Consider the following 25,538-nt stretch of genomic DNA (forward strand, 5'->3'; position numbering starts at 1 on the left):
CGCTTCGTTTAAGCTATTGCCAGTTATTCTGAGTTCCTACTTCAAGAAGTATTTACATTAAAAAAAAAACAACTGGTAAACTTTTTTCTTTAGAGCAGTTTCAGGTTCTGTTACGTTTTTGCATGTAAGTTGTAAGCATTTTTACAGATGAGTTCTTGTTTAAGCGCCTAACTGATACCTTTATTTAAAGGCCAAGCCAAGGAAAGTCTTTTCTAAAGTCATTGTCCTGTTTAACAAGGTGAATCCCTGCATGCTTCTAGGAAATTGTTCATTTTTTTTAAATTTTCACTATTTAATTGCACTATTTTAGTCATCTTAGCTCTGCCGTGATACATAATTCATGATTTATCCTGCATCTATTTCATTATGTAGTACTGGTTTAAAATTACACAAGGGCTTTAAGAATAAGATAACTGTGTGTTTAATGTTAAATAATACATTAAGGAGTAATTATTTTGTGTGTGTTTGTGAAGCTGGAAATTGCTACAAGTATATAAAGTTTTTATTTAGCTCAGGTGTTATCTCACTCTTAATTATATAATAAATAATGCATTTCTAGCCGGTAGCATTGGTTTTTCTATTTTATGTGGAACATTAGAAGGGCAAAAAATGTCTTCACTTACATTTTAGAGATTTTCTATACTCCTGGCATCATGCATAGATGTGACTAACGGCCAGATCTTCAGATCTTACTAAACTAATTCAGAAGCGCTCCCAGCATCATTGTAAATGATTAATAAACACAGCACATTGAGGCTTTGCCAGAGCTTTGCTTCTTCAGACATAGAACTGAACTGCTTCCGAATGATCCTTTATCAATTTACTTATGAAAGAAACCCAGGAAGAAGAAATATTCACAGTATCACTAACTCACTCTTCTTGTGGGTTCGCACCAGGTACTGCACACTAGAGGGAATCGTTTCCACTTAGGATCGCGTGTTCGTTCCAGCAAGCGTTCAGAGCTGTGGGAAAGGCAGGGGATATTTGTTTAATTTGCTTATTTCATGCTCAGGGTCCTTGACTTGAGATCTCCTTTGGAATTCTTCTGTGAAAATTTGTGCAGACTTCGCAGCTTCGGCGTCAGTAATAAGAACTGTTTGGTCGTTTTGGCTTAGAGAGTGTTGAATTTGGTGCGTGCGTGCATAGTTGCACATGCTCCTCGCTGCTTACCTCTGCTGCAGCTGGTGTCCGCCCTTCCTCTGCAGAGCACTGGAGACAGGCGGGGCTTACTGTAGTAGACATGTTGGAGACTCAGGGCAAGAGTGTGTTGCCGCCCGCAGAAACTCATGACGCACTGAGCTTCTGGCTTTAAATAAGGAATCCTGTGTTTCAGTCTGCTGCTTGTCCTGTGCTAGAGAAGACGTTGGTTTTTGTTGTTTCTTTTTTTTTATAATTATTTTTACATATGAGAAGATGTTGGGTTTTTAATTAATGCTCCTGAGAACTCGTCAAGATACTTGACTTTTATTTTTTTTCCTTTTGTCTACAGCAAAGCCCGGACTCTCTTTGAAAAAAATGCAGCCCCGATCCTGCACTTGTCTGGCATGGACGTGACTGTGGTGAAGGTGAGCGCAGCAGAGCACTGACTTGACCCACCTCCTGGTCCCTGTAACACAGCCCAGCAAAATCGCCTTTCACTTCAGAAGACGGGAGCAAGAAATCACTGCTGTGTCCTTGTACTGATAACTAGTAAAAGCAACTTTGGTTTTTTAGAGTATTGTTAGCTTTTCGGGGTAGGGCTAGATGAAGCAGGAACTGAAAAATGGGATGTGACATTATTGTTTCTTGAAAGGTGAAAGTGGTTGTAGCTTTAAGAATTCTTTGCCTAGAAAAATAAAACCCTTCAAGTTTGAGTAATTAATTTCTTGGTAATTCCACAGGCAGTTGAACCTTTTTTCACTGGTGCAGAATTGTCTCTGGTAAGGATTTTAAGTCAAGTTTTAGAATTTACGAGATTTAGATAAGAAGAAAAGGGTACACAGCTAAGAAGGACCTGTGCTATTTCGGAAAGTGTGTTGGCATGACACGACGGGTGAGGTGTGTGCACTTGGTGGAAACCACGGTTTCGTCTGTCAGACTGGCCTCCCTCTGCGGTGGCGCACACTGGCTCTCAGTCATAGAAGTAAGCGTATTAGTTCCGTCTACTTCATTCAGCTTTCCTTTGCGTCTTGTCTGAGACTCAGTCTCCTGTCGTCTGCAGATGGGAGGACTTGTCGGGGCCGACATCTGCCTCGCTGTAGTACGTGCTGCAGAGTCTGATATGAGTGATCCTGGCGCGGCTGTGGCGGGCAGGTGTCGCTTCAGCCTTGAGTGTCTGCTTGAACTCCTAAGTAACGCTATCTCGGCATCTCGGCCTGGGTCAAACTTTCAAGTGATCTTTTTTCCCCCCCCCCAACTCGATTTCTTTATTGGCTCTAAAGAAAGTTCTATTTCTTCTTGAATTAATAGTTATCCACTTTTAAACTTTTTTTTATAAAAGATTTATTTATGCATACGAGAGCTGGGGTACAGGCCAGAGATGCAGGGAGTGAGAGAATTCAGCAGAGACAGAGTGGGGAGCAGAACAGGCGAATCTACTAAAGTACACTGAGGGAAGCAGAGGGGAACAGCAGGGAGATAGGAGAGGTCTGTTACACCTTGTGGGTCAGCTCCCTGGCTGGGGATCGAACTCAGGCTGCAAATAGCTTCATAGTGCTGAGACTTGACCCTTGCGCCACCAGGGAGGCCTCTTTTTAGCTTCTAAATATCTGTAATTATTATGTATCTTAACATTGTTTCTTTGTGCCCTCTTACTTTTTTCTCTCCATAGTCCTGTTAGAAACTTGTTCGTTCATCTTTGAGCATCAAGACATGGTTATGTCTTGTTTTCCTCTCCTTGATATTTGTTTCATTAACCTCTGCTCTGTTTCTTGTTTTCTTTGGATTTTTTCCCAGCTATTCCTTTCTGATATTTTACCTTGGATCTTTATCCTGTGAGTTTTCACCCCCTAGGTCCCTCTCGGTTCTTGCACATGACACCGTCTCATCTCCTTATCCGGGCGAGTGTACTCCATCGTGTGTGTACACCCTCTGCTCGCCCAGGCCGTGAGTCAGCTGCAGGGAGCCTGCAGGTGCAGCTCTCTCTCAATTAGTGCTTTTGTGTTCTTCGGGCCCACGTCCGTGAGGAGGTATCTGGATTCCATGGAGTCTCCGTTTTTAGTGTTGAGGCATCTCCATTCGGCTTTCCTGGTGACTGCACCGGTTCACATTCCCACCAGCGGCACCCAAGGGGTTACCTTTTCCCTGCATTCCTGCCAACACTTGTTTGTTGCTTTTTGGATAATAGCCATTCTCAGAGGGGAAGAGATATTGTCATTTTTCTTTGCATATTCCCAATGTGAAATGCTGGACATCCTGTCTGTTAGACAGCTATATGTTTTCTTTAGAGACAGTGGGAAAGGGAGGCTCAGAAGTCTTCCAGCAGCTTCGGAGAGATTAGGGAGTCCAAGAGCACTGGCGGAAGAGGGACTCAGGAGCTGGAGGCAAGTGCCAGTCCTGACTGGGGAGCCCAGAAGGAAAGCAGATCCTGTCTCCAAAGCAGGGGGTTCTGCAAAAAAGAAAACATTAAAAAAAAAAAAAAAAAACATTTTGGAAAAGAAGATGAGTCCTTTGCCTGTTTTTTGGTTGGCTTGTTTAGGGGGTTTTTTGTTGGTAAGTTGTATGAGTTACTTATATTTTTTTGGGCATTAACCCTTTGCTTGCTTTTGTATTCTTTGCCATTGCACTGGAGTCCCCAGTGACATCCCTAAGATAAGTGCTGAAGAGCTTATCACCGGTGTTTTCTTTTGTGCATTTTATGGTTTACATTCAAGACTTGAGCCCGTTTTGAGTTCTTTGTTACATATGGTGTTAATGATGTCATTTCATTCTATTGCATGTGGCTGTCCGGTTCTCCCAGCACCCTTTATTGAAGAGATTTTTCTTGCTTTATTTTGTGCTCTTGACTCCTTTGTTGTAAATTAGTTGCCCACAACTGTATGGTTTTATTTATAGGCTCTATGTTTTCTCCTGTTGACCTGTGTGTTTTTATTCCAGTACTGTACTGTTTTGATTATTACTGTTTTATAACATCATCTTGAAGGTGATACCTTTGTTTTTGTTCTTTTTTCTCAGGATTGCTTATATTATTAGGATCTTTATAATTCCAAGTAAAATTCAATGATCTTTTGTTCTATTTCAGTGAAGAATGCCATTGGGACTTTGATGGGGATTATGTTGAATCTATTGCTATGGGTAACAGCCATTTTAACATAGCCATCTTCTTAGTCCTTGAGCGTGGAATGTAATTTTCTTTCTTTGTGGTTTCTATTTTCTAGTAGCCAGGTCTTTCACATCATTGCTTAAATTTATTTCATGGTATATAATTCTTTTTGATGAAATTGCAAATGGAATAGTTTCCCTGACTTCTCTACAAGCTCATTTTTTTACTTATGGAAACACAATAGTTTTTGTTGTTAATTTTGTAGTTAGGCTCTATATTTTAGCAGAAATACCACAGAAAGATGGTTGTCTTTCCCAGTGCATGGTGCAAAAAAGACTTAGGAGTTCTTTGAATTAAACTACTAACTTGAGGCTTTCAAATTGTCAGGTAGTGTGAGTTTGGGTTATTTACCTGTGTCAGGACTAGCTCAGAGTGATGAATTCTCAGGGAAGAATTACATACCTTTCCTTTTGCAACAGATTTCAAAGCAGGAAATACTCCTTATAGTCCTCTGGGGTAGAGAAGGGAGTCAGGGTAGTTCACTTTTATTTTTACTCCTCTTTAAACTGAGCATGAGTCTCTCAGGCTTACGGTGGGTGTGGTTCTGCCAGTACATTTGCCAGCCTCAAGCAAGTCAGGAATTTGGCTCGGTTCTTCCCGACATTGGTGACGGCTTGAAAATCCGAGCTCAGGTTCACCTGCCCACTGGGTGTCCTCAAGGCACTTCCCGTCTAGGTGAGCGTCTTTGGCCTGGTATTCCTGCTCTGTTGTATGGCATCATATTCTTTGCTCCATTTTGCGTATCAATGCGTCAGAACTGCTTTTCATATTTCACCCCCTAGCTTTAACTCTCTGCCAGCGAACCTAGATTACTGTCGTCCCAGAGACAGAATTGTTGCACTTCACATGTACGGTTGATTAAAATCACATGAAGCCCAGTCCCAGTTGAGAGCAGTTCACCTTGCTAATTGTTCTGTGTACTACTTCTCAGCAGTGTTACAGGAAGCTATCATGGCCCTTCCCCAACACAAAAAATTGCATTGATAAGGAAATTAAGATCCCAAAAGTTTAAGGTCACTTGGCAAAAAGCAGGAGAGTCGGGATTTAATCAAGGTTGCCTGAGCTCCCAAGTCTGTGTTCTTTTCCTTTCATCTTCTCCCCATTGCATGTGCACTGGGCTCTGCACTCGGATGAGACGCCCTGGTGAGGGATGGCACAGACCATGTGTTGGACTGGAAAGGAGTCCTTTGCCTAGCTCACTGCCAGACAGGCACGTCACTCTACATTTGGATGGCGAGTCACAAAAAGTGCTTTAAAGCACTCACTGGGTGGTTGCTGAGTCCCTCCCGATGTAAAGTAAAATTACTGTGATGTTTAGTTTTTCATGTAGAATTTAAGAAAAGATTCAGTGTCAAACAGTAAAGAGCCGTATGTTTTGTTTGTTTTAAAGATTTATTTATTCATACAGAACTGGGGTACAAGCCAGAGGTATAGGGGCAGTTAAGAGGTTACACCAGAGACAGAGTGGGGAACAGAACAGGAATGGGCGGGTCAGGACAGGTCTGCCGCGCCATGTGGGTCACCTTCAGGGCGGGGGATTGAACTTGCAGTGAAGTGGCAGCAGGTAGTTTGCAGTGCTGCGCCCTAACCCGCTGCGCCACCAGGGAGGGCCAAGAGCCCATGTTTCTAAACATTTGGCTTTGTGACTCAAGGGTGGTAAATTTACCAAAGTCTGCATCGTATTTCAGACGGATTATGAGGGCCAAGCCAAGAAGCTCCTGGAGCTGATGGAAAGCACCGACCTGATCATCGTGGCTGGGGGAGACGGGACCCTGCAGGAGGTATGGCCATTGTCCAGTCTGAAGCCATGTCAAAGGCGAGGAAAATGGGAAGTGGATCTTAGCGCACAAAGCAGTTATAATTCAAGGACATTATTTCCTTTTAATCCATTCTTTTAGGGTTGCTATTCTCTCAAGTAAGGGTGACGTTAATTTTTTCACCTGTATGCTTGTTTCATTGCTTTGTGTAAATGCTGTTCCCAGCACATAAAATTTCATTTTAGCAAGTTTATGTTTGATAAGCTCAAACAGACAAATGGTGATGAGTCTGATAAGCTTTTTGTATTCTGAAGGCTTACAAAGTAGTCCTGTTTGCTCTGGGATCACAGTTTGGATTATGAGGACCATTTCATAGGAAATCCACCTCCAGTTCCCCATTCTCCTTCGGTTCTCGCCTCTCCAAGTGTGACGGTGCCCCTCAGTGCGTTAGGAAGAAGCCTCTGTGTTCAGGGGTGTCATCTGCTTGGGTGAAAAACTGTGTCCCAGCGCTGCCTTAGGCCACTGAGGACAGTGAGCACCATGTCCTGCAAGTACCCCTTTACCACACGGCCGCCTAGGACTTTCACTGGATACTGGAACCCCCATGGGTGCCCCCCCCCCCTCCATCCTTGTGGCCTGATTCACTCCGAGCCGCTTTCCTGCTCGCCGCCTTCTGCCACCGCCGCTGCTCTCCTTGGTGTCAGGGTTCAGGGGCAAGCAGGGGACAGCACTGCTGTCCCCTGGTGTGACTTAGCAGTTCTGTGAGTCTTAGTAAGCTGCTTTTTAAAAAACTGTGCTAATGATCTTGTAATTGTTTTTGTGACTTTGTAATGAAGTGTGAAGAATACTGATAGCAGGCCAATGAAGAATGAAGTAGACTTCGCCCCAGCCCCATTTAATCCTGAAAGCAAGTGAGCTGTAGGAGATGAAGGGAGAACATTGCCATCAGCCTTTACTTCACAAAATGTTTTCAAGAAAGATACAAGTCATCTGTTTGGCATAACCCCAGTCATATAAAAACATGCATTGATAAGGATTAGAGGGAGATATTCCAACCAAAGCGTAACAACTGATTAATGATTATATCCCGCAGGGTATGATTATGGGAAAGTACTTTTTCTCTAGGAATTTTTCAGTTTTTACACGGCGTGCATTCCATTTTAAAAATAAATTCAAGTTGAAAATATTTTTTAATACAGGGACTGTCATCCCCTTTGTCTTCACATTCCCTACCAAGAAACATTTCTAGAGTGAGAACCTCCCCTAATGGGATCAGGTCCGAGCTGTCAGCAGCTCTGAGGTTCCACAGCACAGGCCTGGCTGTCTGACGCCATGAAAGACAGAGTGACCCTGACTTCAAGAATAAGCTCTGAGAACAAAGATAGAAAGGCTTGTTGAGGAGAGCTGGATCTAGGTTACCTGCCTTAAGGATGCTGAAGCTGTTCAGGAGTCTTTCTGGAGAAGCAAGGCCTGGGGAGGGGTTTCCTGGCCAGGGAGGAGAAGGAGAAGGTGCAGACTCGGATGTGTGCCCTGTGCGGACAGTCACCCACTGCACACCCCAACCCCACACCCCTGGGGTTCCAGATGCTTCTGACCAAACTCCCAAACAGTTACTCAGAGAACTGTGAGCACTCAGAACCTGGCTAGAGATGATGTGGAGTGAGAAATGTCAGTTCAGTATAGCAGTCTCAACTGAATACTTTTAAATCTTAACTCAAATTCCCTCGGGGGGAATAAGGGCAAATATCTTTGCTCTGGGCTGGCCTATAATGAAATCCACCAGCTAATTTTCACTTCTCATAGATCCATTTTTCAGTGCAAAGTTTTTGATAGACAGCTTTTCATTTTATAAATGCACTAAGTGTTTTTGAATTATAATGGATTGTAATGTACACATGTACATTATGTGTACAAATGTATACATAACAATGACATTACTTACATTAAGAATAGCCAGAGCTCAGTTTTGAAAGATAGCCAAGAAAGGCGAAGCAGAAATTTTGAGACTGTCCTTTGGTTTAAGATGATATATTTTGCTGTATGTGCAAAAACTGGATGGAAACTTGTTTGTTTTTACCAAAACTAAACATTCAAAGTTTTGAGTTCATTTCTTCCCACTAAATCTCATTCACCACCTCAGCTGTGCTGCTGTGCTGTATTAACAGCTTCACCCCTTCCCCTGTGTATCCGTCTTATTTAAATCAATGAGCTTATAATGTCCTGGCTGTTATTTCCATATATTTTAGGTACAAATAGTAGCAGGTAGCACCAGGAACTAGATACCTGTTCACCTGGGTGAGCTGTGTGAGTTTCCTCACTTAATGGTGAGCCAGTTTACTCATTTATGAAATGAGGACATCTGTCTAGCTGTGATGTGTCCTGTGCCTTTAACTCGCCATTTCTGACCAGCATCTCCAATGTTCCCTTCTCCTAATGTGTATGGGGGAGGGGGGGCAATGCACATTTTATACTCAGGATTCTGTGTGCTTGCCTCACTTAGTATTTTACAATTGATCTTTTATTTTTGAGTTATAGGTTACTGATTTTCCCTGAACTCAACTATTACTGCCCTTTTTAAATTAATCTGAAATGCAACCTTCATAAAGTTGCATGATAGTGCTGGTAAAAATGTCCCCCATCGCTTTTATCATCGATTTATTCTGGCTGATTTATCTCACGTTGATGACACTTAGATATAACCTGTGACTGAAGGTGTGCAAAGAATGGAGGTAACGGGGCCCCTTACTGTCAGAACCGTGACGTTAACTGCAGTCACGATTCAGTCTCAGGTCTGAGAAGATGCTCGGTTCTTAGTGTCAAAAAAAGGAAAATGTGTTCTCCCTGTACGTGCTATCTGTAATAAGTTAATCTGGTTAAACTGTAGTAGCAAACTAAGTGTGTGTAGTTGATATGTGCCCCACACTGATGAAATTAAAACATACTTTTGCCAATCTAATGTGGATATTTTGTCATTATTTTATCTCAACCCTGATTGTACTACTGATCTGAAGTCAGCATGAAGTCTAACTCCCCTCGGGTTCTCTTGAAGGCTACAGTACTTAGCAGCCCGTGCATCTTCTGATGCAGTTTCTGGCTAGAAAACAGGAACACATTCATATGGGGTGGCATTTGAATCGGATACTTTCTTGATAAAGGAGATACATGTTGTTCATAATATATATATATATTTTTTAACATTTTAGGTTATTACTGGAGTTCTTCGAAGAGCAGATGAGGTGAGCTTTAAGAAAAAGAGGGATTACATTTTAGCTTTGCTTTTCTGTTTTTTCCTCTCTTCCTCCTTTCACTCACTTTTCTCCCCACTTTCTATATTTTTAAAGCAGCACAAGCTGTGCTTCTGCAAAATGAAAGTCTACTGCCCAGCTCGAGGCCACTCTTATAGCCCTTGGTCACCCAGCATCTAAGGACTTTGACTGGGAGTTGTCTAAAATAGGACATTTTCTTATAGGATCTTTTCTTCAAAGAATTTCTCCATAAGTAAATTGGGGTAAACATTACATATTCAGAGTCATGCAGCAGTAAAGGTGAACTAGATTTACAGGTATCTACAGGTTTAAATCTAGAAAATACTGAGTAAAAAAATTTAGTTGCCAAACGTGCTATGCATTTCTTCCAAGTTTTAGAATTCATAAGAGAAACATACTGTTAAATGAATGTCTGAAATCTTTGATTAAAGGTAGAGTCATATGAATGGAATCTCACCAATCTCAGAATGATGGTTTTCTCTGGAAAAAGAAGGACTTCAGTTGTATCTTACCATTTTTAGGGTTTTTTTTTTTTGCCTGATTCAATCACTCTGCTAAAAACTTCTCAATTTACTTATCTCTCTAAGATCTATGTATATTTTTACAGATTGTCTAGATACCTTGAAACATCTGAAGTAAATATGGCCAGATTTAACATTTGTTAATATGACTTGGGAATGTGGGTATTTGTGACATTGTTTTAGACTTTTCTCTGATAGCCAAAAATGTTTTATAAATAACAAGAAAGAAGATCCTTTCTACTCCTTTGGTAATAGATTGTGCTCAAATGTCTGTTTACTTGTGTCATTTGATTTAATTACTGCTAAGCCATTACCTCCTGCTACTTGAATTTCTTTATTCTCTTTGCCTTATTTGCACTTGAGATAATTTACAGAACACTCCCCCATCATCAGTCACTGTAAAAACACGAGACAGTTTTAGTTGACTGATGTATGCAACTTTTTCAAACAGTGTGACAACATAGTACAGTCCCTGTCACAATAGTACATTTATGGAATACCTTGAAGATCTCATTTTCTTAACCAAATTTCTTTTAACTAGTTGCTGCTAGTGAGTACTCAAATATTTCTCCCAAACTCAAGGTCCTGTTTTTTCCTGGGCTGCTATTGTAGAAACTGCTCTCAGTATTAGCTGATGGCTATCCGAGGGACCTGGAAAGGGAAGGAGGCGGGTGTGTGGGGTGAGCTACTTTTCATAGTGGGCCCCGCTGCACCTCTGTACAGCCTGATTTTCTGACCATGAAAGTAAAGCTTTTTTCCCCTTTTCTTCCTCCAGGCTACCTTCAGTAAGATTCCCATTGGATTTATCCCACTGGGCCAGACCAGTACTTTGAGTCATACCCTCTTTGCGGAAAGTGGAAACAAAGTCCAGTAGGTGGCCGATGTGGGGTGGGACACTGGGGGGGGGGGTTGGAATGGGAGGGTCATGCATGGCTGTCGTTTTCTTTGACTTCTGATGACTTTTCAAGCTTCAAATCCTTACAAGGTGGACCTAGATTAGCTTCCAGTTCAGTAGGAAGCATCCCTGCTGGCCTCTGGGCTTTGTGATCTAACGTGTGGGGCCCCCCAGTAGGCATGGAAGTGCTCTTGAGTCGGTAGTGAAGGCAGCACCCCTGCTCCAGGCTGGCCTTGTGCTTTAGGCTCTCTAGTGAGGACAGATCTGCACTGACGCTTGCTTGCTTGCTTGCTTGCTTGCTTGCTTCAAGTGTCTGTGATGACAGATAGCAAGTCCTCTGTGAAGTCTTGAGCCCGTAGCCTGGCTTTGTTCTCTTGGTGTTATGAGTAGCTAAAGTGACTAGACAGTCACCTCCTGGAAGTGCACGGCAGTCTGGGTTGCTGTAAGTCTTTGTTGAAAATGAAATGGGCTCAGTAGTCAGGAAAATTATTATCCTTTTTTTTTTTTGTCTTCAAAGTATGAGGTCAACAAAACTAGTCTTCAGAAGTTAAGATCTTGAATCTGCGTTCGACCTTTCCCCGTGATTAATAATATAATCTTGAGCAAATTGTTTTCAAGTGCTCACTGTCAGTTGCTGATCTTTAGTGTGAGCTCTGACACAGGAGGGCAAGTCAGTCAGTACATATTTCTTAAATGAGTTAATTAGCAGCTTCTCACAGCATTGCTGGATATAGCCAGCAGACCGAGTGCAATGGAGCAGTAAGTGATTTCTGTTTGGGTTTTTGATTGGGCTGAGTTTGTGGATTTATTTTTACTGTTGTAATTAAAGGAGTCAAGGTCTATCTTTGAATAGTTTGATATGGTCCATATGCCAAGCACCAGGTATAATCATAGACATATGTCAGGATTGTATTAAAATAGCTCATCTTTCAAACCTGAATCTCCTGGGGTGTGTTCAGCTTTTCACCAGTCATCCAGCAGCTTAACAGATAATGGCATTTCAGTTGCCATATATTGTAATCCTAGTTTAGAATTTTCTGAAAGAAAGAGATTTGATAGACTTTTGCTTGTCTGAGGCAAACCTATCTGGTGAAGTCTTGGTTATGGACTTTTCTCACATGTCACCTTAGATTATTTGAATGGCTTTGTTAACACCTCTGAATATGTGGGGGACCCGGGAGAAGGTTCTCCGGCTGCCCGGCAACGCCGATTTGCATGCAGAGCGGCACTGCTCCAGGCCTTGGGTGCCTCCGGGCCTGCGCAGCCCATTTGATCCTGTAGTTAAAGTCAAGCTGTTGCTGCTTCGATTTATCATTTAAAGATTTATAAAAATTAATTTACAAGCATGCCCCAGGGCTTGTAGGTAATTAAGTCTGCTCTGGCTTCAGAAGTTTGTCAACCTCTTACCATGGCAGATACCTAAGACTATGTGCAAGAACAAAGCTTTGATTTTTGCTCTGTGGTCAAGACTTGTGCTATAGTCACCACAGAAGAAAAGAATCTTGAATTTGGGATATTGCAGGGAAACAAGCCTAAAAAATAGCTGTTCCATGCTCTAGTGCTGCTTTATTTAGAGTTATTTGGAGAAAGATTAGTTTAAGGTTGCTTCTTAACTGTCTTCTGCCAGGCAATTAAAAATATATATATAAAAGCTTTTTCAGTTGCATCTTTTTTTTTAAAGGTCATTCTCTCCAAAGAACTTCCTAAATCTCTTTGATGTGCTAGATCCGACTCACAAGTGTGGTGCCTTTGGTTTCTTTCTAGTAGTTTCCTTCAGAATTAAACCTGAAATTCTGCTTCTTGGCCTCACTTAAATCTCATCTTAAAAACTCCTACCTGCTTCCTTGTATTGGAGGGGAAAAATGAGCCAAAAGCCATGTTGATAGAGACCTATGAGAAAGTAAACAGGCTTTTTTCTGTGCTTCAGCATGCTAACCAGGGAGCCCAGAATGTTGTAATCTAAGCATTTGAGTTAGTGTTTAGGGATTTTCAAGGCTCTTAGGCTGTGCCTAACTTTGTTAGAAACACCAGGTCGGTCGCTCTGATTGCTGAGTTAGGTGTCTTCATTGTAATAAATCTGATTATACTGGTCGGGAGGCCCAGAGCCACTGGTGTGGGGGGGGGGGGGGGGGGGGTTTGCCCCTGGGATCTGGCGGGTATCTGTTTTATGCATCCACAGCAGCCTCAACGGGTAAGGAGAACTCACCTTTGGAGTAAGACCGGAAGCCAGATTTTGTGTTTTGTGTAACCATGTGCTGGCTTTATTCTCTTAGGAATTTAATTTAATCTGAGTCTGTTTCACTCCTGTACTTACCAAATGTGCAGTAGTAGTACTTAACTTCAGCAGATGGTTAGGGAACTAAATGAAGACTAGTTAGGGAATGTGTAATTACACCTACGAATGACCCGATACATTGAAGACTGTATGTTTACCGAAAACTCATTTAGGGAGGAAGATGGTAAATAACAAATAGCCTGTACAGTACTGAGTGTTGAGTATAAGTACAATACTCATAAACAGGTGACCCTCTGTTCTGTTACTTCACCTAGAAAGCTGTGTTTAGGAAACAAAGAACATTTGATAGGTATCCTAGTCACTTATTATAGAGAGGTGACTTTTTTGACTAAGTTCACATTATTAGCCAGAAATGTACATAGCTGATTGGATAATTAAGGCCGTGTTGGGGGAGAAACTACCCTGGCTTGAGTTGAAGTTAACGTACAGTTGACTTTTGGGAGTAATGAACTGTGTAGAAAAGACCATGGCGGAACTTTCTGGTTGTTGTAAATGTTCTGTCTCTTGTCACGGTTAGGATCAGGTCTTGTGGTCACAACTCACTAAGGCATCTGTCATCATTCGGAGACTACCTACACGGGTGAGATTTAGTGTGTGTAAGTCATACCTGGAAAAACTTGATTTTAAAAAGGAAGTTAGAGTGGTAAACTAACTGTCCACCTTGGGTGATCCTGCCTGCATCAGTGAGCACTGGGGAGGCCTTGGTAGTCATGCTTCGATTCGGGTCACATGGACATGGACCCTCGGAGGCTGCTGTTTCTTGTGCTCCCTCTAATCATGCAGCCTCTCGTCCCCCACCGCTCAGCCCCCCCGTTGGTACTGTGACTATCAGTCTTGTTCATTCCTCTCGAAGAGCAAGTTAGCTCATTCTCTGGCCGCCTGTTGTTTCAGTATTTCTTTGGTTGACTGCTGTGCGTTTGTGTCACCTGACACCGGGTCCCGGTAAAGTGTGGACACTAGAGCTGCTCAGCCTGGCAGGCCCATACGCTAGTGTCGGCAGGACGTGCCTCTTCTGCTCGCACGCCCGTTCACTGTCGGTTGTAGACAGGAATAGTCTATAGCTTACAGTAATGCTGGGAAATAGGAGAATAATGTCTTGGGTCCTGGTTTTGCTAAGACAACAACAGCAAATCCTGTCTTTTAGTTACCCTTCAGGTTCTTGGAGTAAAAAAGAAAATTTGATTTTGAAGTACTTGAATTTCTTACAATGAATAAACATTATCCTATTCTTGAAGTGCCATCAATCTAGTCATAAGAATCAGGTACCTCTAGAGATTCACTACATGTCGAGTGGATAACGGGCCGGTGCCTTGTGTCAACTCTGACAGAGCCTTCTGCTTTTAGAACCTTCCACTGTATTCTCTCAGTAACCCACTTATACTCTGGCCTGCTCTCTTAGAGTGGTTGGAGGAATATCTCTCCTGATCCAGCTGTTGTACTCTGGGCAGGAATGGGGTGTGTATGAGAGAAAGAATGAGAGTGGGTGGGTGGTATGCTAATATGTGTGTGTGGGAGAGGGGGTGCTGCTTATTTTTCACATGTGATCGTTTCCTTCCTGCTGTTTTTCAGACACATTACAGATGCCACACTTGCCATTGTGAAAGGAGAAACAGTTCCACTTGATGTCTTGCAGATCAAGGTAAAGTCTTTAGATTTTGGAAAAAATACAAAGTGACTGTACATATGTATGTTAAGGAAAATAAAACGGACCAGTTCAGATAAGATTATAATGAAGAGAAAAATATCCCAAGAGAAAAATAATTTTACCTTTTTCTAGTCGATATTACTGATTAATAGACTTAGGCTTCTTAAAATTGTGGTTCAAAACACCTAACATATAAAACCTACCATCATTACCATTTTAAATGTACAGTTCAGTAACGGTAAGTAAGTGATACAGTTTTGTGATTAACCAGTCCTTGACCTTCTGTCGTAGCTTCTTTGTTTCTTATTAGAATTCCTTTATATCTCCGTATGTAGTTGATTATGAGCTTTATTTAGTTCCTCTGTTGATTGCCTTTGGGTCACATGTAATTTCTCTACCTCGTGTGACGGTTTTAAGTATTGAAAGAGCTAATGAATATAAAACACAGCTGTCTCCCGAGCTTTGCCAAGGGCAAATTCTTCTCGTATTCGGTCTCCCCAGTGCAGGGGCATGTCTTAGAATTCAACCCAAGAAAAATTTTATAAATTGCATGACCTTTTCTCACCTGAGTGTAGCGAGAATATTCCTTGTAGCTTCCTATATCCTGGATGGGAATAGAACTTCCCCTTAATGAATTTTCTTACCAACTTGTATATATATGCTCATGAATTATTTTTTGAAGTGTATTTGCTGACTGTGCCCACTAAAAAAACTTACAGCAATGATACCCATCAGCAGTGAGCATACTGGCCCCAGATTTTGGTCTCTAAGAACCACTGCCTAATAAAGGTTACCAAGACTCAGTAAAGAGATGGCTTTCTGAAGCAGGTCAGGAACAAGACAAGGCCATACTCCAAAACTGATGAAGAGGACAGCACAGTAAGGTATAGGCACCTGCCTGCTATATTCTGCTGGCTGGCTAATTATAGGACAGTTTTTACATCAAAGAGAACAGTAATGCGGCTAGATTATTGATTTACTTTCAATGCAGAATCTGTGAGTCCACAATGATAGTACAGAGGAATTACTGGCTTGTTCATGTAGAAGGAATGACAGAGAATTGTAGGTTGGACTCACCAATGAAATACTTCTGGCAGAGATCATCAATAGATGCTGAAACCACATGATAAAATGTGGTGGGGAAATGTATATCTACAGTCTTCAGGTCTATCACTAACTGTAATCACAGTTAGTGATTACAAAGGGAAAAGTATCCCTTTCTGGTACAGAAATCTAACATCACCAGGGATCAACCAGTTGATCAATCTAGATCAACCAAGTGTTCAAATCTTGGGTCACCATAGTGGGAAAGACAGTTACCACCTGCCTCCTGAGTGGTGAACATATGTCATCTACATAGCTTCCTGCCCAAACAGGAGCTAATCCAAATCTGACCAATTCCAGTAGGAGAAAGCATTCACATCCAAATGGTGCAATGTTCTAAATTGTTAGTGTCACAAAATCCAAAAAAGATTGTCTGTTCAAGGTGAGTGAACGCAAAAGAAATACATTAAATCCACTACAACAGTGACAAATATAAAACAGGGACAACCATAAAGTATACTGGAGCTATTAGAAATATTCTGACGTGGACTGTATATTAATATTGCATGTCAGCCTGGCTTTCTTCAGAATGACAGTGGTGCCGTAGTTTATCTGTGTTTGGTGTTGTTCTTAAGGGATGCGTGCTGAAATATTTATGGGCAAAGGGTTATGGAATATGCAACTCATTTGCAAATAGTTTAATAATACTTGAAACATACACACAGATAAATCTAATGAAGTCTTTGTAATTGGTGAATCTAGGTAATAACCACCAATAGTGCTCTTTAGACATTTAAAAATATTTTTGGTTTGACGTTTTTCCAAAATAAAAATTTGGCAGGGAAGACCCAACAGCTGTTCTGGATTTTTTATGAGGGCCCTTTTTCAAAAAAATTCCTAGGAAAAAATACTTTCACGTGGATAATCCATCATCTACAGCACCCCCCTCTGCACCCCCATCTGCCCCTTAGTGCATAGATTCCTGAGACTGAACCATAAGCTAAGCAACCCATTAATCAGGTGTGACCTTAAAAATTACCAGCTACATTCATGGTGTCCTCCAAAGATGACCACTTTGCTCTCATTTGAGTTTCCGGATACCTGTGAGGACATTCCACATTGGATTGTTTCTGATTTCCAGCCCCTACATGTCACCATTAGTTGCACGGCCTTTGCTTGAGGCACATGCACATTTGGGGGAGCCATGAGCTGTTCATGCGGCAATCGTAACTAAACTCGTTGGTCATGATAAAACTGATTTAAATTACAGTTGATTCTTAGGCATATGATAAAGCAAATCAGTCTCACAAAATGAAAGACCTGTGCTGAAAGAAATTCCAGCCACGTGAAAGCACTCCAGAGCTTCATCAATAGGGTATTATTTTTCAATATTACTATTACTCTGATGAGAATTGGGATATAATTCCCAATAAATGAGTGTTTCAGTGCTTCTTATATATGTGTTAGAAGTAATACACTCTGGAGAAATTCGAATTTAGCTGGAAATTCTTGACTTTGCTGGTATTTCAACATCGCCTTTCTCTTTTGTCTTGTTACTGTGAGCTTGTGCTTTGATGAAGCCAGTATCAAATTTACCACAGGCTTTCTATATTGATGGCACAGCCCGGGAAGCACAAAACTTTTAAAATCAATTCCTAGAAAACATAGTACAGCCACCTCTACTGTAATTTCTGAGGCTCCCAGCTAAGTTGAATCTGTCTTCTCTTTTACCCTTATTTCTAGAAATTGCTTTCAGAATGTGGGGAAAAACATTATAGGTGAAACCAGATTTCTCTTCTGAGAAACAAACCCAAATGCAATTGGATGTGTAACACAAGATTCTTCAAAGAAAAAAGAACCCATCCTTGGGAATAAATGCTTTATGCTTTAGCTTCTCACCCTTGCCTGTGCTTTCCCATCTATTCAGACTTGCCCCTCGGAGAGCGACACGTGTGCCCGTGTCGTCGGACACAGGTCATGTGCATGTGGCCACTGGCGCCGGCTCTGGAGGTCTCTGCTGTGTGCATTGCTTTTTCCACTTCGCTGGTCTCACTCTCGGCTCCAGCCTGTAGTTTTTTTTTTTTTTTTTTAAGGACCCATGTAGATATCTGTAATGCCGAGAACCGAGAACTTGACTTTAAATTTACTGCTGAAAAGTTACTTCACATTCTTTTTGCTCTTTCACTTAGACTCTTTGAGACTCTTGACGGCCCAGAACCAATTGTGAGGAAGACAGGAGAGTTTGGCAGTGGGGTGCCTTCCTCTGCCCTGTCTGTCATTCTTGGCTGATTCCTTGGCTTTTGCTCTTGGTACCTAGGCACAGATAATCCTCTTAGATCAAGTTTGCTTTCTTCTCTTCCCCTGTTTTCCATAAAATTCTTAGATTGGGAAGCTATCGAGTTCACGGGATTGTTTTCCCTTTGCTGTACATAAGCAGGCGCTCAGCCAGTGTGCAGGTTATTTCCCCCCTGCAGCAGTTGCCGCTACCCCCGTGGGGTGGTCTGGAACTGGGCAGCAGAGTGCATGGGTTCTTAGCTCTCGGGGCCGCTGCCCTTCTGTTCTGGCCGCCCCCTCAGGCCCATCTCATAATCCACCTGCCCACATACAGAGGTCCCTGACTGCGGGCTGCTCCTCGGTCCGTCTGCTGTGTCTTGCCATCGCTGGGCTCCCGATGCTCCACTGGAGACTGGTCCATCCATCACTGGCCTGCAGTCCTCTGAATCCTGAGGGCTCTGTGCCCATCTGGCTGTTCTTGGGCTTCTCTAGATGTGTGCATGTACATTATACCATGGCTGCGCCTTTCCTGGCATTCAAAACTATTCCTGGCCCTTGGTAAGCCATGGCACCCTGAATGAATGGAACCTTCAGATTGTAGAACTTTCCAGTCAATCATACCGGAATGTTCCTCGAATTTGCCCTCCACATGAGGAACGAGAACAGTCTCAGCTGCAGACAGGCGGTCCGAGCACTTATCCCAGCGCTTCTTGCTTGCACAGCTTGTTTAGAGCAGCATAACCCAGGAATGTAGTAATGGAGAAGGGCATCAAGCTTTCAGGAAGCTGTCCATTTCTGCCTCGGGAAATTTCTGATGGGCATGTGAAGTGTGTAAGAATCGTAGTGGGTATCACCACGTTACAGGTGCTTGGGGAGGACTAGCGTGAACGTGCTTCAAATCAATCAAGTTTGGTGTCTCGTAGGCTTAATTCGCCATGGGGTCACCTGTCATTATCGGCAAGCCTACCGAGAGCCCATGGGACTCTGGGGAAGCTGCTTCTGTAGGTACAGCCAGCTCAGAGTCCCTGCTCTGCCCTGGGTCACAGAGCCTGTTGTTCTCGTCTCTCCCTGCTCTCCACCTCTCCCCAACCTCCTCCAATCTAGATTCTTTAAATTTTAGTCTGCTTCCCTGATCCTCCCTCTCCGATGGTGCCTCCCTGCTCCAGACAGTCCCGCGACTGTGGGCTGCACAGCACCTGCTACAAGTACGCAGGTTCTGGTCTTGTGCCTGCTGCATGATGTTGGGCCTGTCAGTGTCTCTTTACCTCTCCCCTCCCCCACTCTGAGAGCTCTTGAGGCCAGATAATTGTTTAATCACTAGCCCCTAGTATATAACACATATTAATGAAAATTCTATGGAAAAGAAATGTATGAATCTATCAGGAGCCTGGTGTTTAAACTTACCACACTTGTTAAAACATTTTTGTTATGTAAAGGTGACTGTATTAATAATTTGAGACTTTATGTAGAAAGTGTTTAGATTGAATATTTTATTTAATTCTACGTGGTGGAATTAAGAGGGACATTCATAAGCATTAGTGGAGGTTAGACAAACAAGATAGCAAGAGAGGGCCTCCCTGGTGGCACAAGGGGTTGGATCTCAGCACTACAAAGCTATCTGCAGCACAAGTTCGATCCCTGGCCAGGGAGCCGGCCCAGATGGCCGGCTTCTGTCTCACCCTCCGCTCCCCTCAGAAGTATGTTTCAGTCAGTCTGCTTGTTCTGCTCCCCACTCTGTCGCCAGTGAACCCTCTCAGCCCCCACCCCTCAGACCTACACCCCAGCATAAATAAATCTTGGAAAAAAGAGGGAGCTAGCAAGAGTCTGTTGTCCTGGAGGAACATGGAAGCACTCAGTATTAGCTTGGAGAGCAGAAAGGCAAGGGGGAGAATGTGGGCATTTTGAGGGCAGGACGAGGCTCGCCTTTCCGGTGTGTCCTCAGCCCCTGCGCCATGCTGAACTCTGAGAAGGTCAGTAAATGTTTAGGGCGAAATGAGTGAAAATGTCTGTCTTCAGATAGCTGGTAGGTTGCCTCTGTCCTCAGAGTATGTCCAGAACCTAATCATGTTTTCTTCCAGCCTCTTTGTTCCCACCCTCATCTTGTGTCTCATAGCGGGAGCCCTCTTTCCTTGTCAGCTTGCGCCCCACATTCTCTTCTTCCCAAGACAGCCTTGATGGCTTTGAGGCGAGGTGTGTCCTATCTCTGCCCCAAGCTTTGCTTCTCTAATAACGGGTGGGGTCGCTGAGCAGTCCTCAAGGGGAGCCTCTCCAGCCTTTCCTGGATGCCTCCTTCACAGCGCGTGGGCCACTGCTTCAGTGCTGTCTTCCCTCACTTCCTCAACTCCGCATCACCTCCGAGTCCTGGGAGTACCTGTTCTTCTTCTGCTTCTCCCCACTGTCCCTAACTGTTGATAACACACTGAGAAGCCACTACCCAACTGGTAGTCGTGTCTTTCCTCTCTGGTCACTTGTGCTCTGCATGTCCCGTGTGGCTTTGGGCTGCCTCCCTGGGCTGCCTCCCTGGGTCTCTGTTTTCCTGATGTCAAAGTTGTGTTTTGGGCCCTCCTCTCCAGACTCCCCCAAGCTGCCAGGCTTCACTCCCTCTGTTCATTTGACTGCTATGGCAGTGGCGCGTTGGCCAGGCTTAGAGGGGGTTGTCACCAGGTAGCCATGTTCCAGAACGTCTACTCGGCTCCTGGCTGACACAGCTGCTGTGCCAGTGTGAGAGCCTCCCCGTCCGCCCCACTCTGTGTTCTCCTAGCTCCCATCCCCGGGCACAGCAGCGCAGAGGAGCAAAGCTGGAGCTTGAGCAGGCACGCAAGCAGGGAGGCAGAGGCCACGTCTGCGCTTGTGGGCTGCCCTCTTCTCGTGTGCTTCTCCCTGAAGCCCCCCGCTGGCTCTTGGTCTCAGACTGGGAAAGGAAGCAGGAGAGGGTCCGAACTGGGGTCGAGGGCAGTCTCCTGAGTGGAGACTTGGCCAGCTCTCTGTAGGTCAGCAACCTGGGGCTTCTCTCCAGACCCTAATCTGCTCCTCCTGGGCACAGTGATGGCATGGTGGGGATCCAGCTAGATCTGCACCCCAGTCTCTGGCAAATGGCAGCTTTCTGGAGAAAGGGTTCTTGGACTGAAGCTGCAATTCTGAGCTGTGGACAAAGCCTTGTCAGAATCCTGGTGCATGTTTGTACTTGGAGAACCGTCCCTCGTGGAGAACAAACTCTCAGGAGTAGCGGCCGTAGGGTGTGTGGTCTGTAGATTGCATAACTTACCATTAAAAACTCACTGATCGACATTTGTAGTACGTGGCCAGAAAGCACTGGACCAAACTGAACCATTTTATTCTGACTTGTTAGAAATACTTGATGATGTTTTCAGATGTTCCCGTGAAACATTCTTGAGTGCCAGGCTCCTGAGCTCGCCGAGAGCTCCTGGCCCTCTACAGAGAATGTAGCTAACTGCTCTTTGCCTTGAGCCCTGGAAGACACCCGGCTGGTCCAGCCAGCTGCTCAGCAGAGGGCCAGCAGCTCCGTATCCTCCGGTCACAGCCTGAAGCGTGCTCCTCAGCCGCTCCGCAGAGTCACGAGGCTTGGCCTGTGGACGTTACTTGCATCTCTCAGTGCAGCATATTTGAGCACTTTGATTCAGCACTCAGTTAATTCCTTACATTTTTAAACATGTAAAGAGTAGGAATGAACAGTGGCTGAGTACTTACCTGTAGAGAATTCAAAGTTGTTGTCATCATTAATTTAAATCAACTGTGTTTTAACTTCCAGGGAGAAAAGGAACAACCTGTGTTTGCACTGACTGGCCTGCGGTGGGGATCCTTCAGAGATGCTGGCGTCAGAGTTAGCAAGTAAACGGTTTTACTCTGTTTAAATCTCACCTGTCCCTGCCTTGAGGTTTCAACCTACAGAGACCTTCTCATGATAGATAGACCCTGCGGCCTGGAGGTTGAATGTAACAATAATGGAGGAAGATGTTTCTATCTTACATACACAAAGGTTGGGGGGCTTTCTGGTCTCCACACTGGCTGGGTGATAGGTACGGAGGAGTTGGTCTTTTATTTAGCCAAAGTGTTTGAGCAGAGCTTAGGGTCCAGCTAGACTGAAGAGAGTCTTAAATTGATGTCACCCCGCAGCCTGCCTAGCGGGTACTCAGTGAGAGACAGGTCTCCGTCTCATGGAGCATTCACAGTTCTGGTAAGGAGACCATGCCCCACCCCTGAGCTGCTTGAGAGACAGCAGCTCAGAGAAGAACGGGAGGAGGACAGGTCTGGCCCTGTTGTGAGGTGGGAGAAACCAGCCGTTGAGGTGGCTGAAGGGCCCCACTGACTTCTCATGGGAGTGGAGTTATTTTTGAAGAGTTCACTGTGTAAAATCAGAGTATTAATGTGTGGGGGAGGGGGTGCCATGCTCTGTTTGATATGGAAAGGGGGCATAATCAGAGGCTTCCTCTGAAGGAAACACCATGTAAAATTCACTTCATGTCGATAGGGGTTGCTTTTCCTTCAACTTCCTTAAGGCTGAGGTTCATGATTTTAGTGTGGTTTAAGTGATGCAATCGGTTTCACACACAGCTTTTATCAAGAAACCTGTTTCACTTCTGACTTTCCTCCCCGCTTGTTACAGAAACGTCTCACTTGTTCATGTTATTCCTGTTAACGCGCCTGACAGTGCACGGTCAAGGGAGCTTTGACTGTTAGATACACACTGAGCTTTTAAATATTTGACCTTTTTATTTGTAAGTATCACTGCAGTTAGGACCTTGATCCACAAGTCCCCTTGGTTTGGTCTGTAAGATCAGGTTCCAGTAGCTCCTGGAGGACCTGCTTCATGACCCTTGAAAGGCCGGTGAGAACAAGTGACTTGCCCAGATGTGCTAGCTGACAGTTAAGCCTAGAACAGGCTCAGGACTCACTCACACTCTTGCCCATAGTTTGACTTCTGAACAGCAAATTTGAAACTTCTGGTTGTTGTTATCTAGTTCTTCCACTAATCCTACCCATGAGTTGCTCTGTATGTTACTATCGATGATTCACTGTTGGACAGATGAAGGGCAACTATGAACTTAGAAATACTACAACCTTGGCGTGTTTGTCTCTATAGCAAACCAGGAAAAGAAGCAGATTTAATCAACATTAAAAAAAACTGATGATCCAGGCCCTTGTGGGGCAGGAACATGACACTTCTGCATTGCGTGTTGAGATAAAGCTGAACCCCCCCGTCCTTTCCTTCCGGGCCTGGTGCAGCCCACCGCTGCCTCGGCTAGATCCCGACTTCCAGGCGTCTGCATGCTTCTGACTGTGTCTCCACACCTGTGCCGCTGCTCTGGCCTCGATGGCTCCTTCCCCTCAGGGACCTGAGCCCAGCCCTCATTCAGGCTCTTGTCCTTCCTTTGCCTTGTGCCTGCCCGCTCCCACTGCAGCAGGAATGGCCACCCCAGGGTTTAGGCCTCCCGTAACCCAGCCCCTCTCGCCTCCCTTCACCAGTGGTGCTCTCCTTATACTGTGTCATAAGTAGAGTCAGTTGTTTTCTGCGACCTGTTTGGACCTTATTTCTTCAAATTACCAGCCCTTGAAGGCAGGGACTCGATGCGCCCATGTTTCTTGGGTCCCCTCTGTGTGCGCAGGAAGTGCTCAGTGCGTGCTGATTGGTTTCACGTCAGGAGCAGCTGAGATGGCTGGTGGGTGACGGGTGAGCTACACGGGAGCGCTCCGCCGCTTCTCTCATTCCACCGAGGCATCTCAGTTCTGCGGATTCAACACTATGAAGTAGACCCTCTTCACGCCCAGACTGAGCATTTTCCGTTTGCTGCGTCACATGAGTAATGAGAAATTATGCTGATTTACAAATTGTAATTGTATGTTTGTGTGGCAGGAACTTCAGGGTCAGGCCTGTAGCTCGTGCGTGACGGTCACGTCACCAGTGTCTGCATCTCAGTGTGGCTTTGTCATTTCCCACTCATTGCGCTTCTGAATGTAAAAGCCAGGTTCTGGCTTGGAAGTGTATATTATAGTGATACTTGTGAATTTAGAAATTCAAGGAGAGTGATTATATACCGCTTGTAAATTGCAAGGATCTATCCCATGGATAGCTAATTAGGGGCTGCTTGACATTGCATTGAAATGCAGATAAAAGTTTACAAGAATCTCCTAGTAGAAGTGCATTTCTAATGTGTGTCTGTCTTGAATGCTCTCTATCATGTTGATGGTCTTAATATTCTAATTAGATTTTCATCTTTGATCTTTCCCAGGTACTGGTATCTTGGACCTTTAAAAACTAAAGCAGCTCACTTTTTCAGTACTCTTAAGGTAAATACAATTTACAATGTAGAAATTTACCCAATCTACTTTGTTATTCCTTGATATGTATATTTGGATTATTTAATCATTCCTCATTATAGATGTATGTGACTAGCTTCACTTCAAAAATGGGGCAACTTTATCTAACTGTAGAAATCATGCATGCTGCTTTGATAAATAGACACCTTCATCTGCCAACTCATTCTCTCCATTACCAGACCCATTTTTCTCTTTAATATTCCACTTTCATTCACTCCCTCCTGCCAGACACACCTTGAAAGAATGACCTCTGTATCATCAATTATTAAATGTGTCTACATTAGCATCTGGAAATGAATTCAAGATTTGCATCTGAATATATCAAATCATGCAGGCACAGGTATTCTCTAGCAGATCTCAAACTGTGCCTGGCAAATGTATCCTTCTCTGTGGACCAGATGCTGTCTTCACTGTTTATATAAAGTCGGTTTGGCTGGCCAGTCTGAAAATTGAGAGGTGAAACAATTGCTGTTTAAATTATCGAGTATTTTTTTAATTATAAAAGTAACATGTCTTTTGGAAAACATAGTTCCCTTCCTCCAAATAAAACTTCAGTTTGATTGAAGAATTAAATGTAAAAATAAGCCACTAATATGCTAGATCAATCTACATGATTATTCAAATCAACTTGGGGAGGGCTAGTACTTTCTACAGCTGATTCAAACCTTACTAGTAAAATGCATTATTATTACTACTGCTCCATGAGGTGATTTCATCGGTGGGGTAATGCGTGCATTTAGAAGCAAGCACTTATGGTAATTTGTGGACTCTGAAGGGTATAAGCTGTCCCCATTGTTTCCTCAGCAAACAATTATTGACTGTCTGTAGTGTGGCAGCCTATGTCACTGGAATCAGAGTCAAATGGGACAGATTCCCTGCCCTCAGGACTGCTCACGCGGGCCGTGTGGGGTGCAGGGTGCCAGTGAATCGGCAAGCGCTACAGGAAGCCTGGGCAGGCGAGCGGGGCAGAGTTCCCAGGGAAGGTGACACTTTGATCAATTTTGAAGTAGGCAAATCTAGATAAAGGGAATCGGTGCGCTTAGAGAGAACGTATGAAGTCATGTGGAGGGTGGGACGGTGCAGGGATAGTGACTGTGGTCAGTACCGTCAAATGGCAGGAGGGTGGGGGTTAGAGAGGGCACTGGCAGATCTGACTTGCTTAATGAAAGCGCTTTAGTGGGGCAATGATATGGACGGATTGGCA

The 25,538-nt window shown here is 43.9% G+C and overlaps 1 protein-coding gene across 3 annotated transcripts in view; it reads left to right on the forward strand.

The window, feature by feature from the left end:
* Positions 1 to 25,538, forward strand: part of AGK (acylglycerol kinase) — a 63,625-nt gene that overhangs the window by 28,849 nt on the left and 9,238 nt on the right. For all 3 annotated transcript variants that reach the window (XM_012720848.1, XM_012720850.1, XM_012720849.1), the window contains exons 5-11: positions 1,490 to 1,565; positions 5,989 to 6,081; positions 9,261 to 9,293; positions 10,620 to 10,714; positions 14,605 to 14,674; positions 21,768 to 21,847; positions 24,247 to 24,304. In XM_012720848.1, coding sequence (XP_012576302.1) covers positions 1,490 to 1,565; positions 5,989 to 6,081; positions 9,261 to 9,293; positions 10,620 to 10,714; positions 14,605 to 14,674; positions 21,768 to 21,847; positions 24,247 to 24,304 — 505 coding nt within the window. The remainder of the gene's footprint in view (positions 1 to 1,489; positions 1,566 to 5,988; positions 6,082 to 9,260; positions 9,294 to 10,619; positions 10,715 to 14,604; positions 14,675 to 21,767; positions 21,848 to 24,246; positions 24,305 to 25,538) is intronic.

The sequence above is a fragment of the Condylura cristata genome, unplaced genomic scaffold (genome assembly GCF_000260355.1).
Source record: "Condylura cristata isolate star-nosed mole 26May11 unplaced genomic scaffold, ConCri1.0 scaffold00005, whole genome shotgun sequence".
Lineage (NCBI taxonomy): Eukaryota > Metazoa > Chordata > Mammalia > Eulipotyphla > Talpidae > Condylura > Condylura cristata.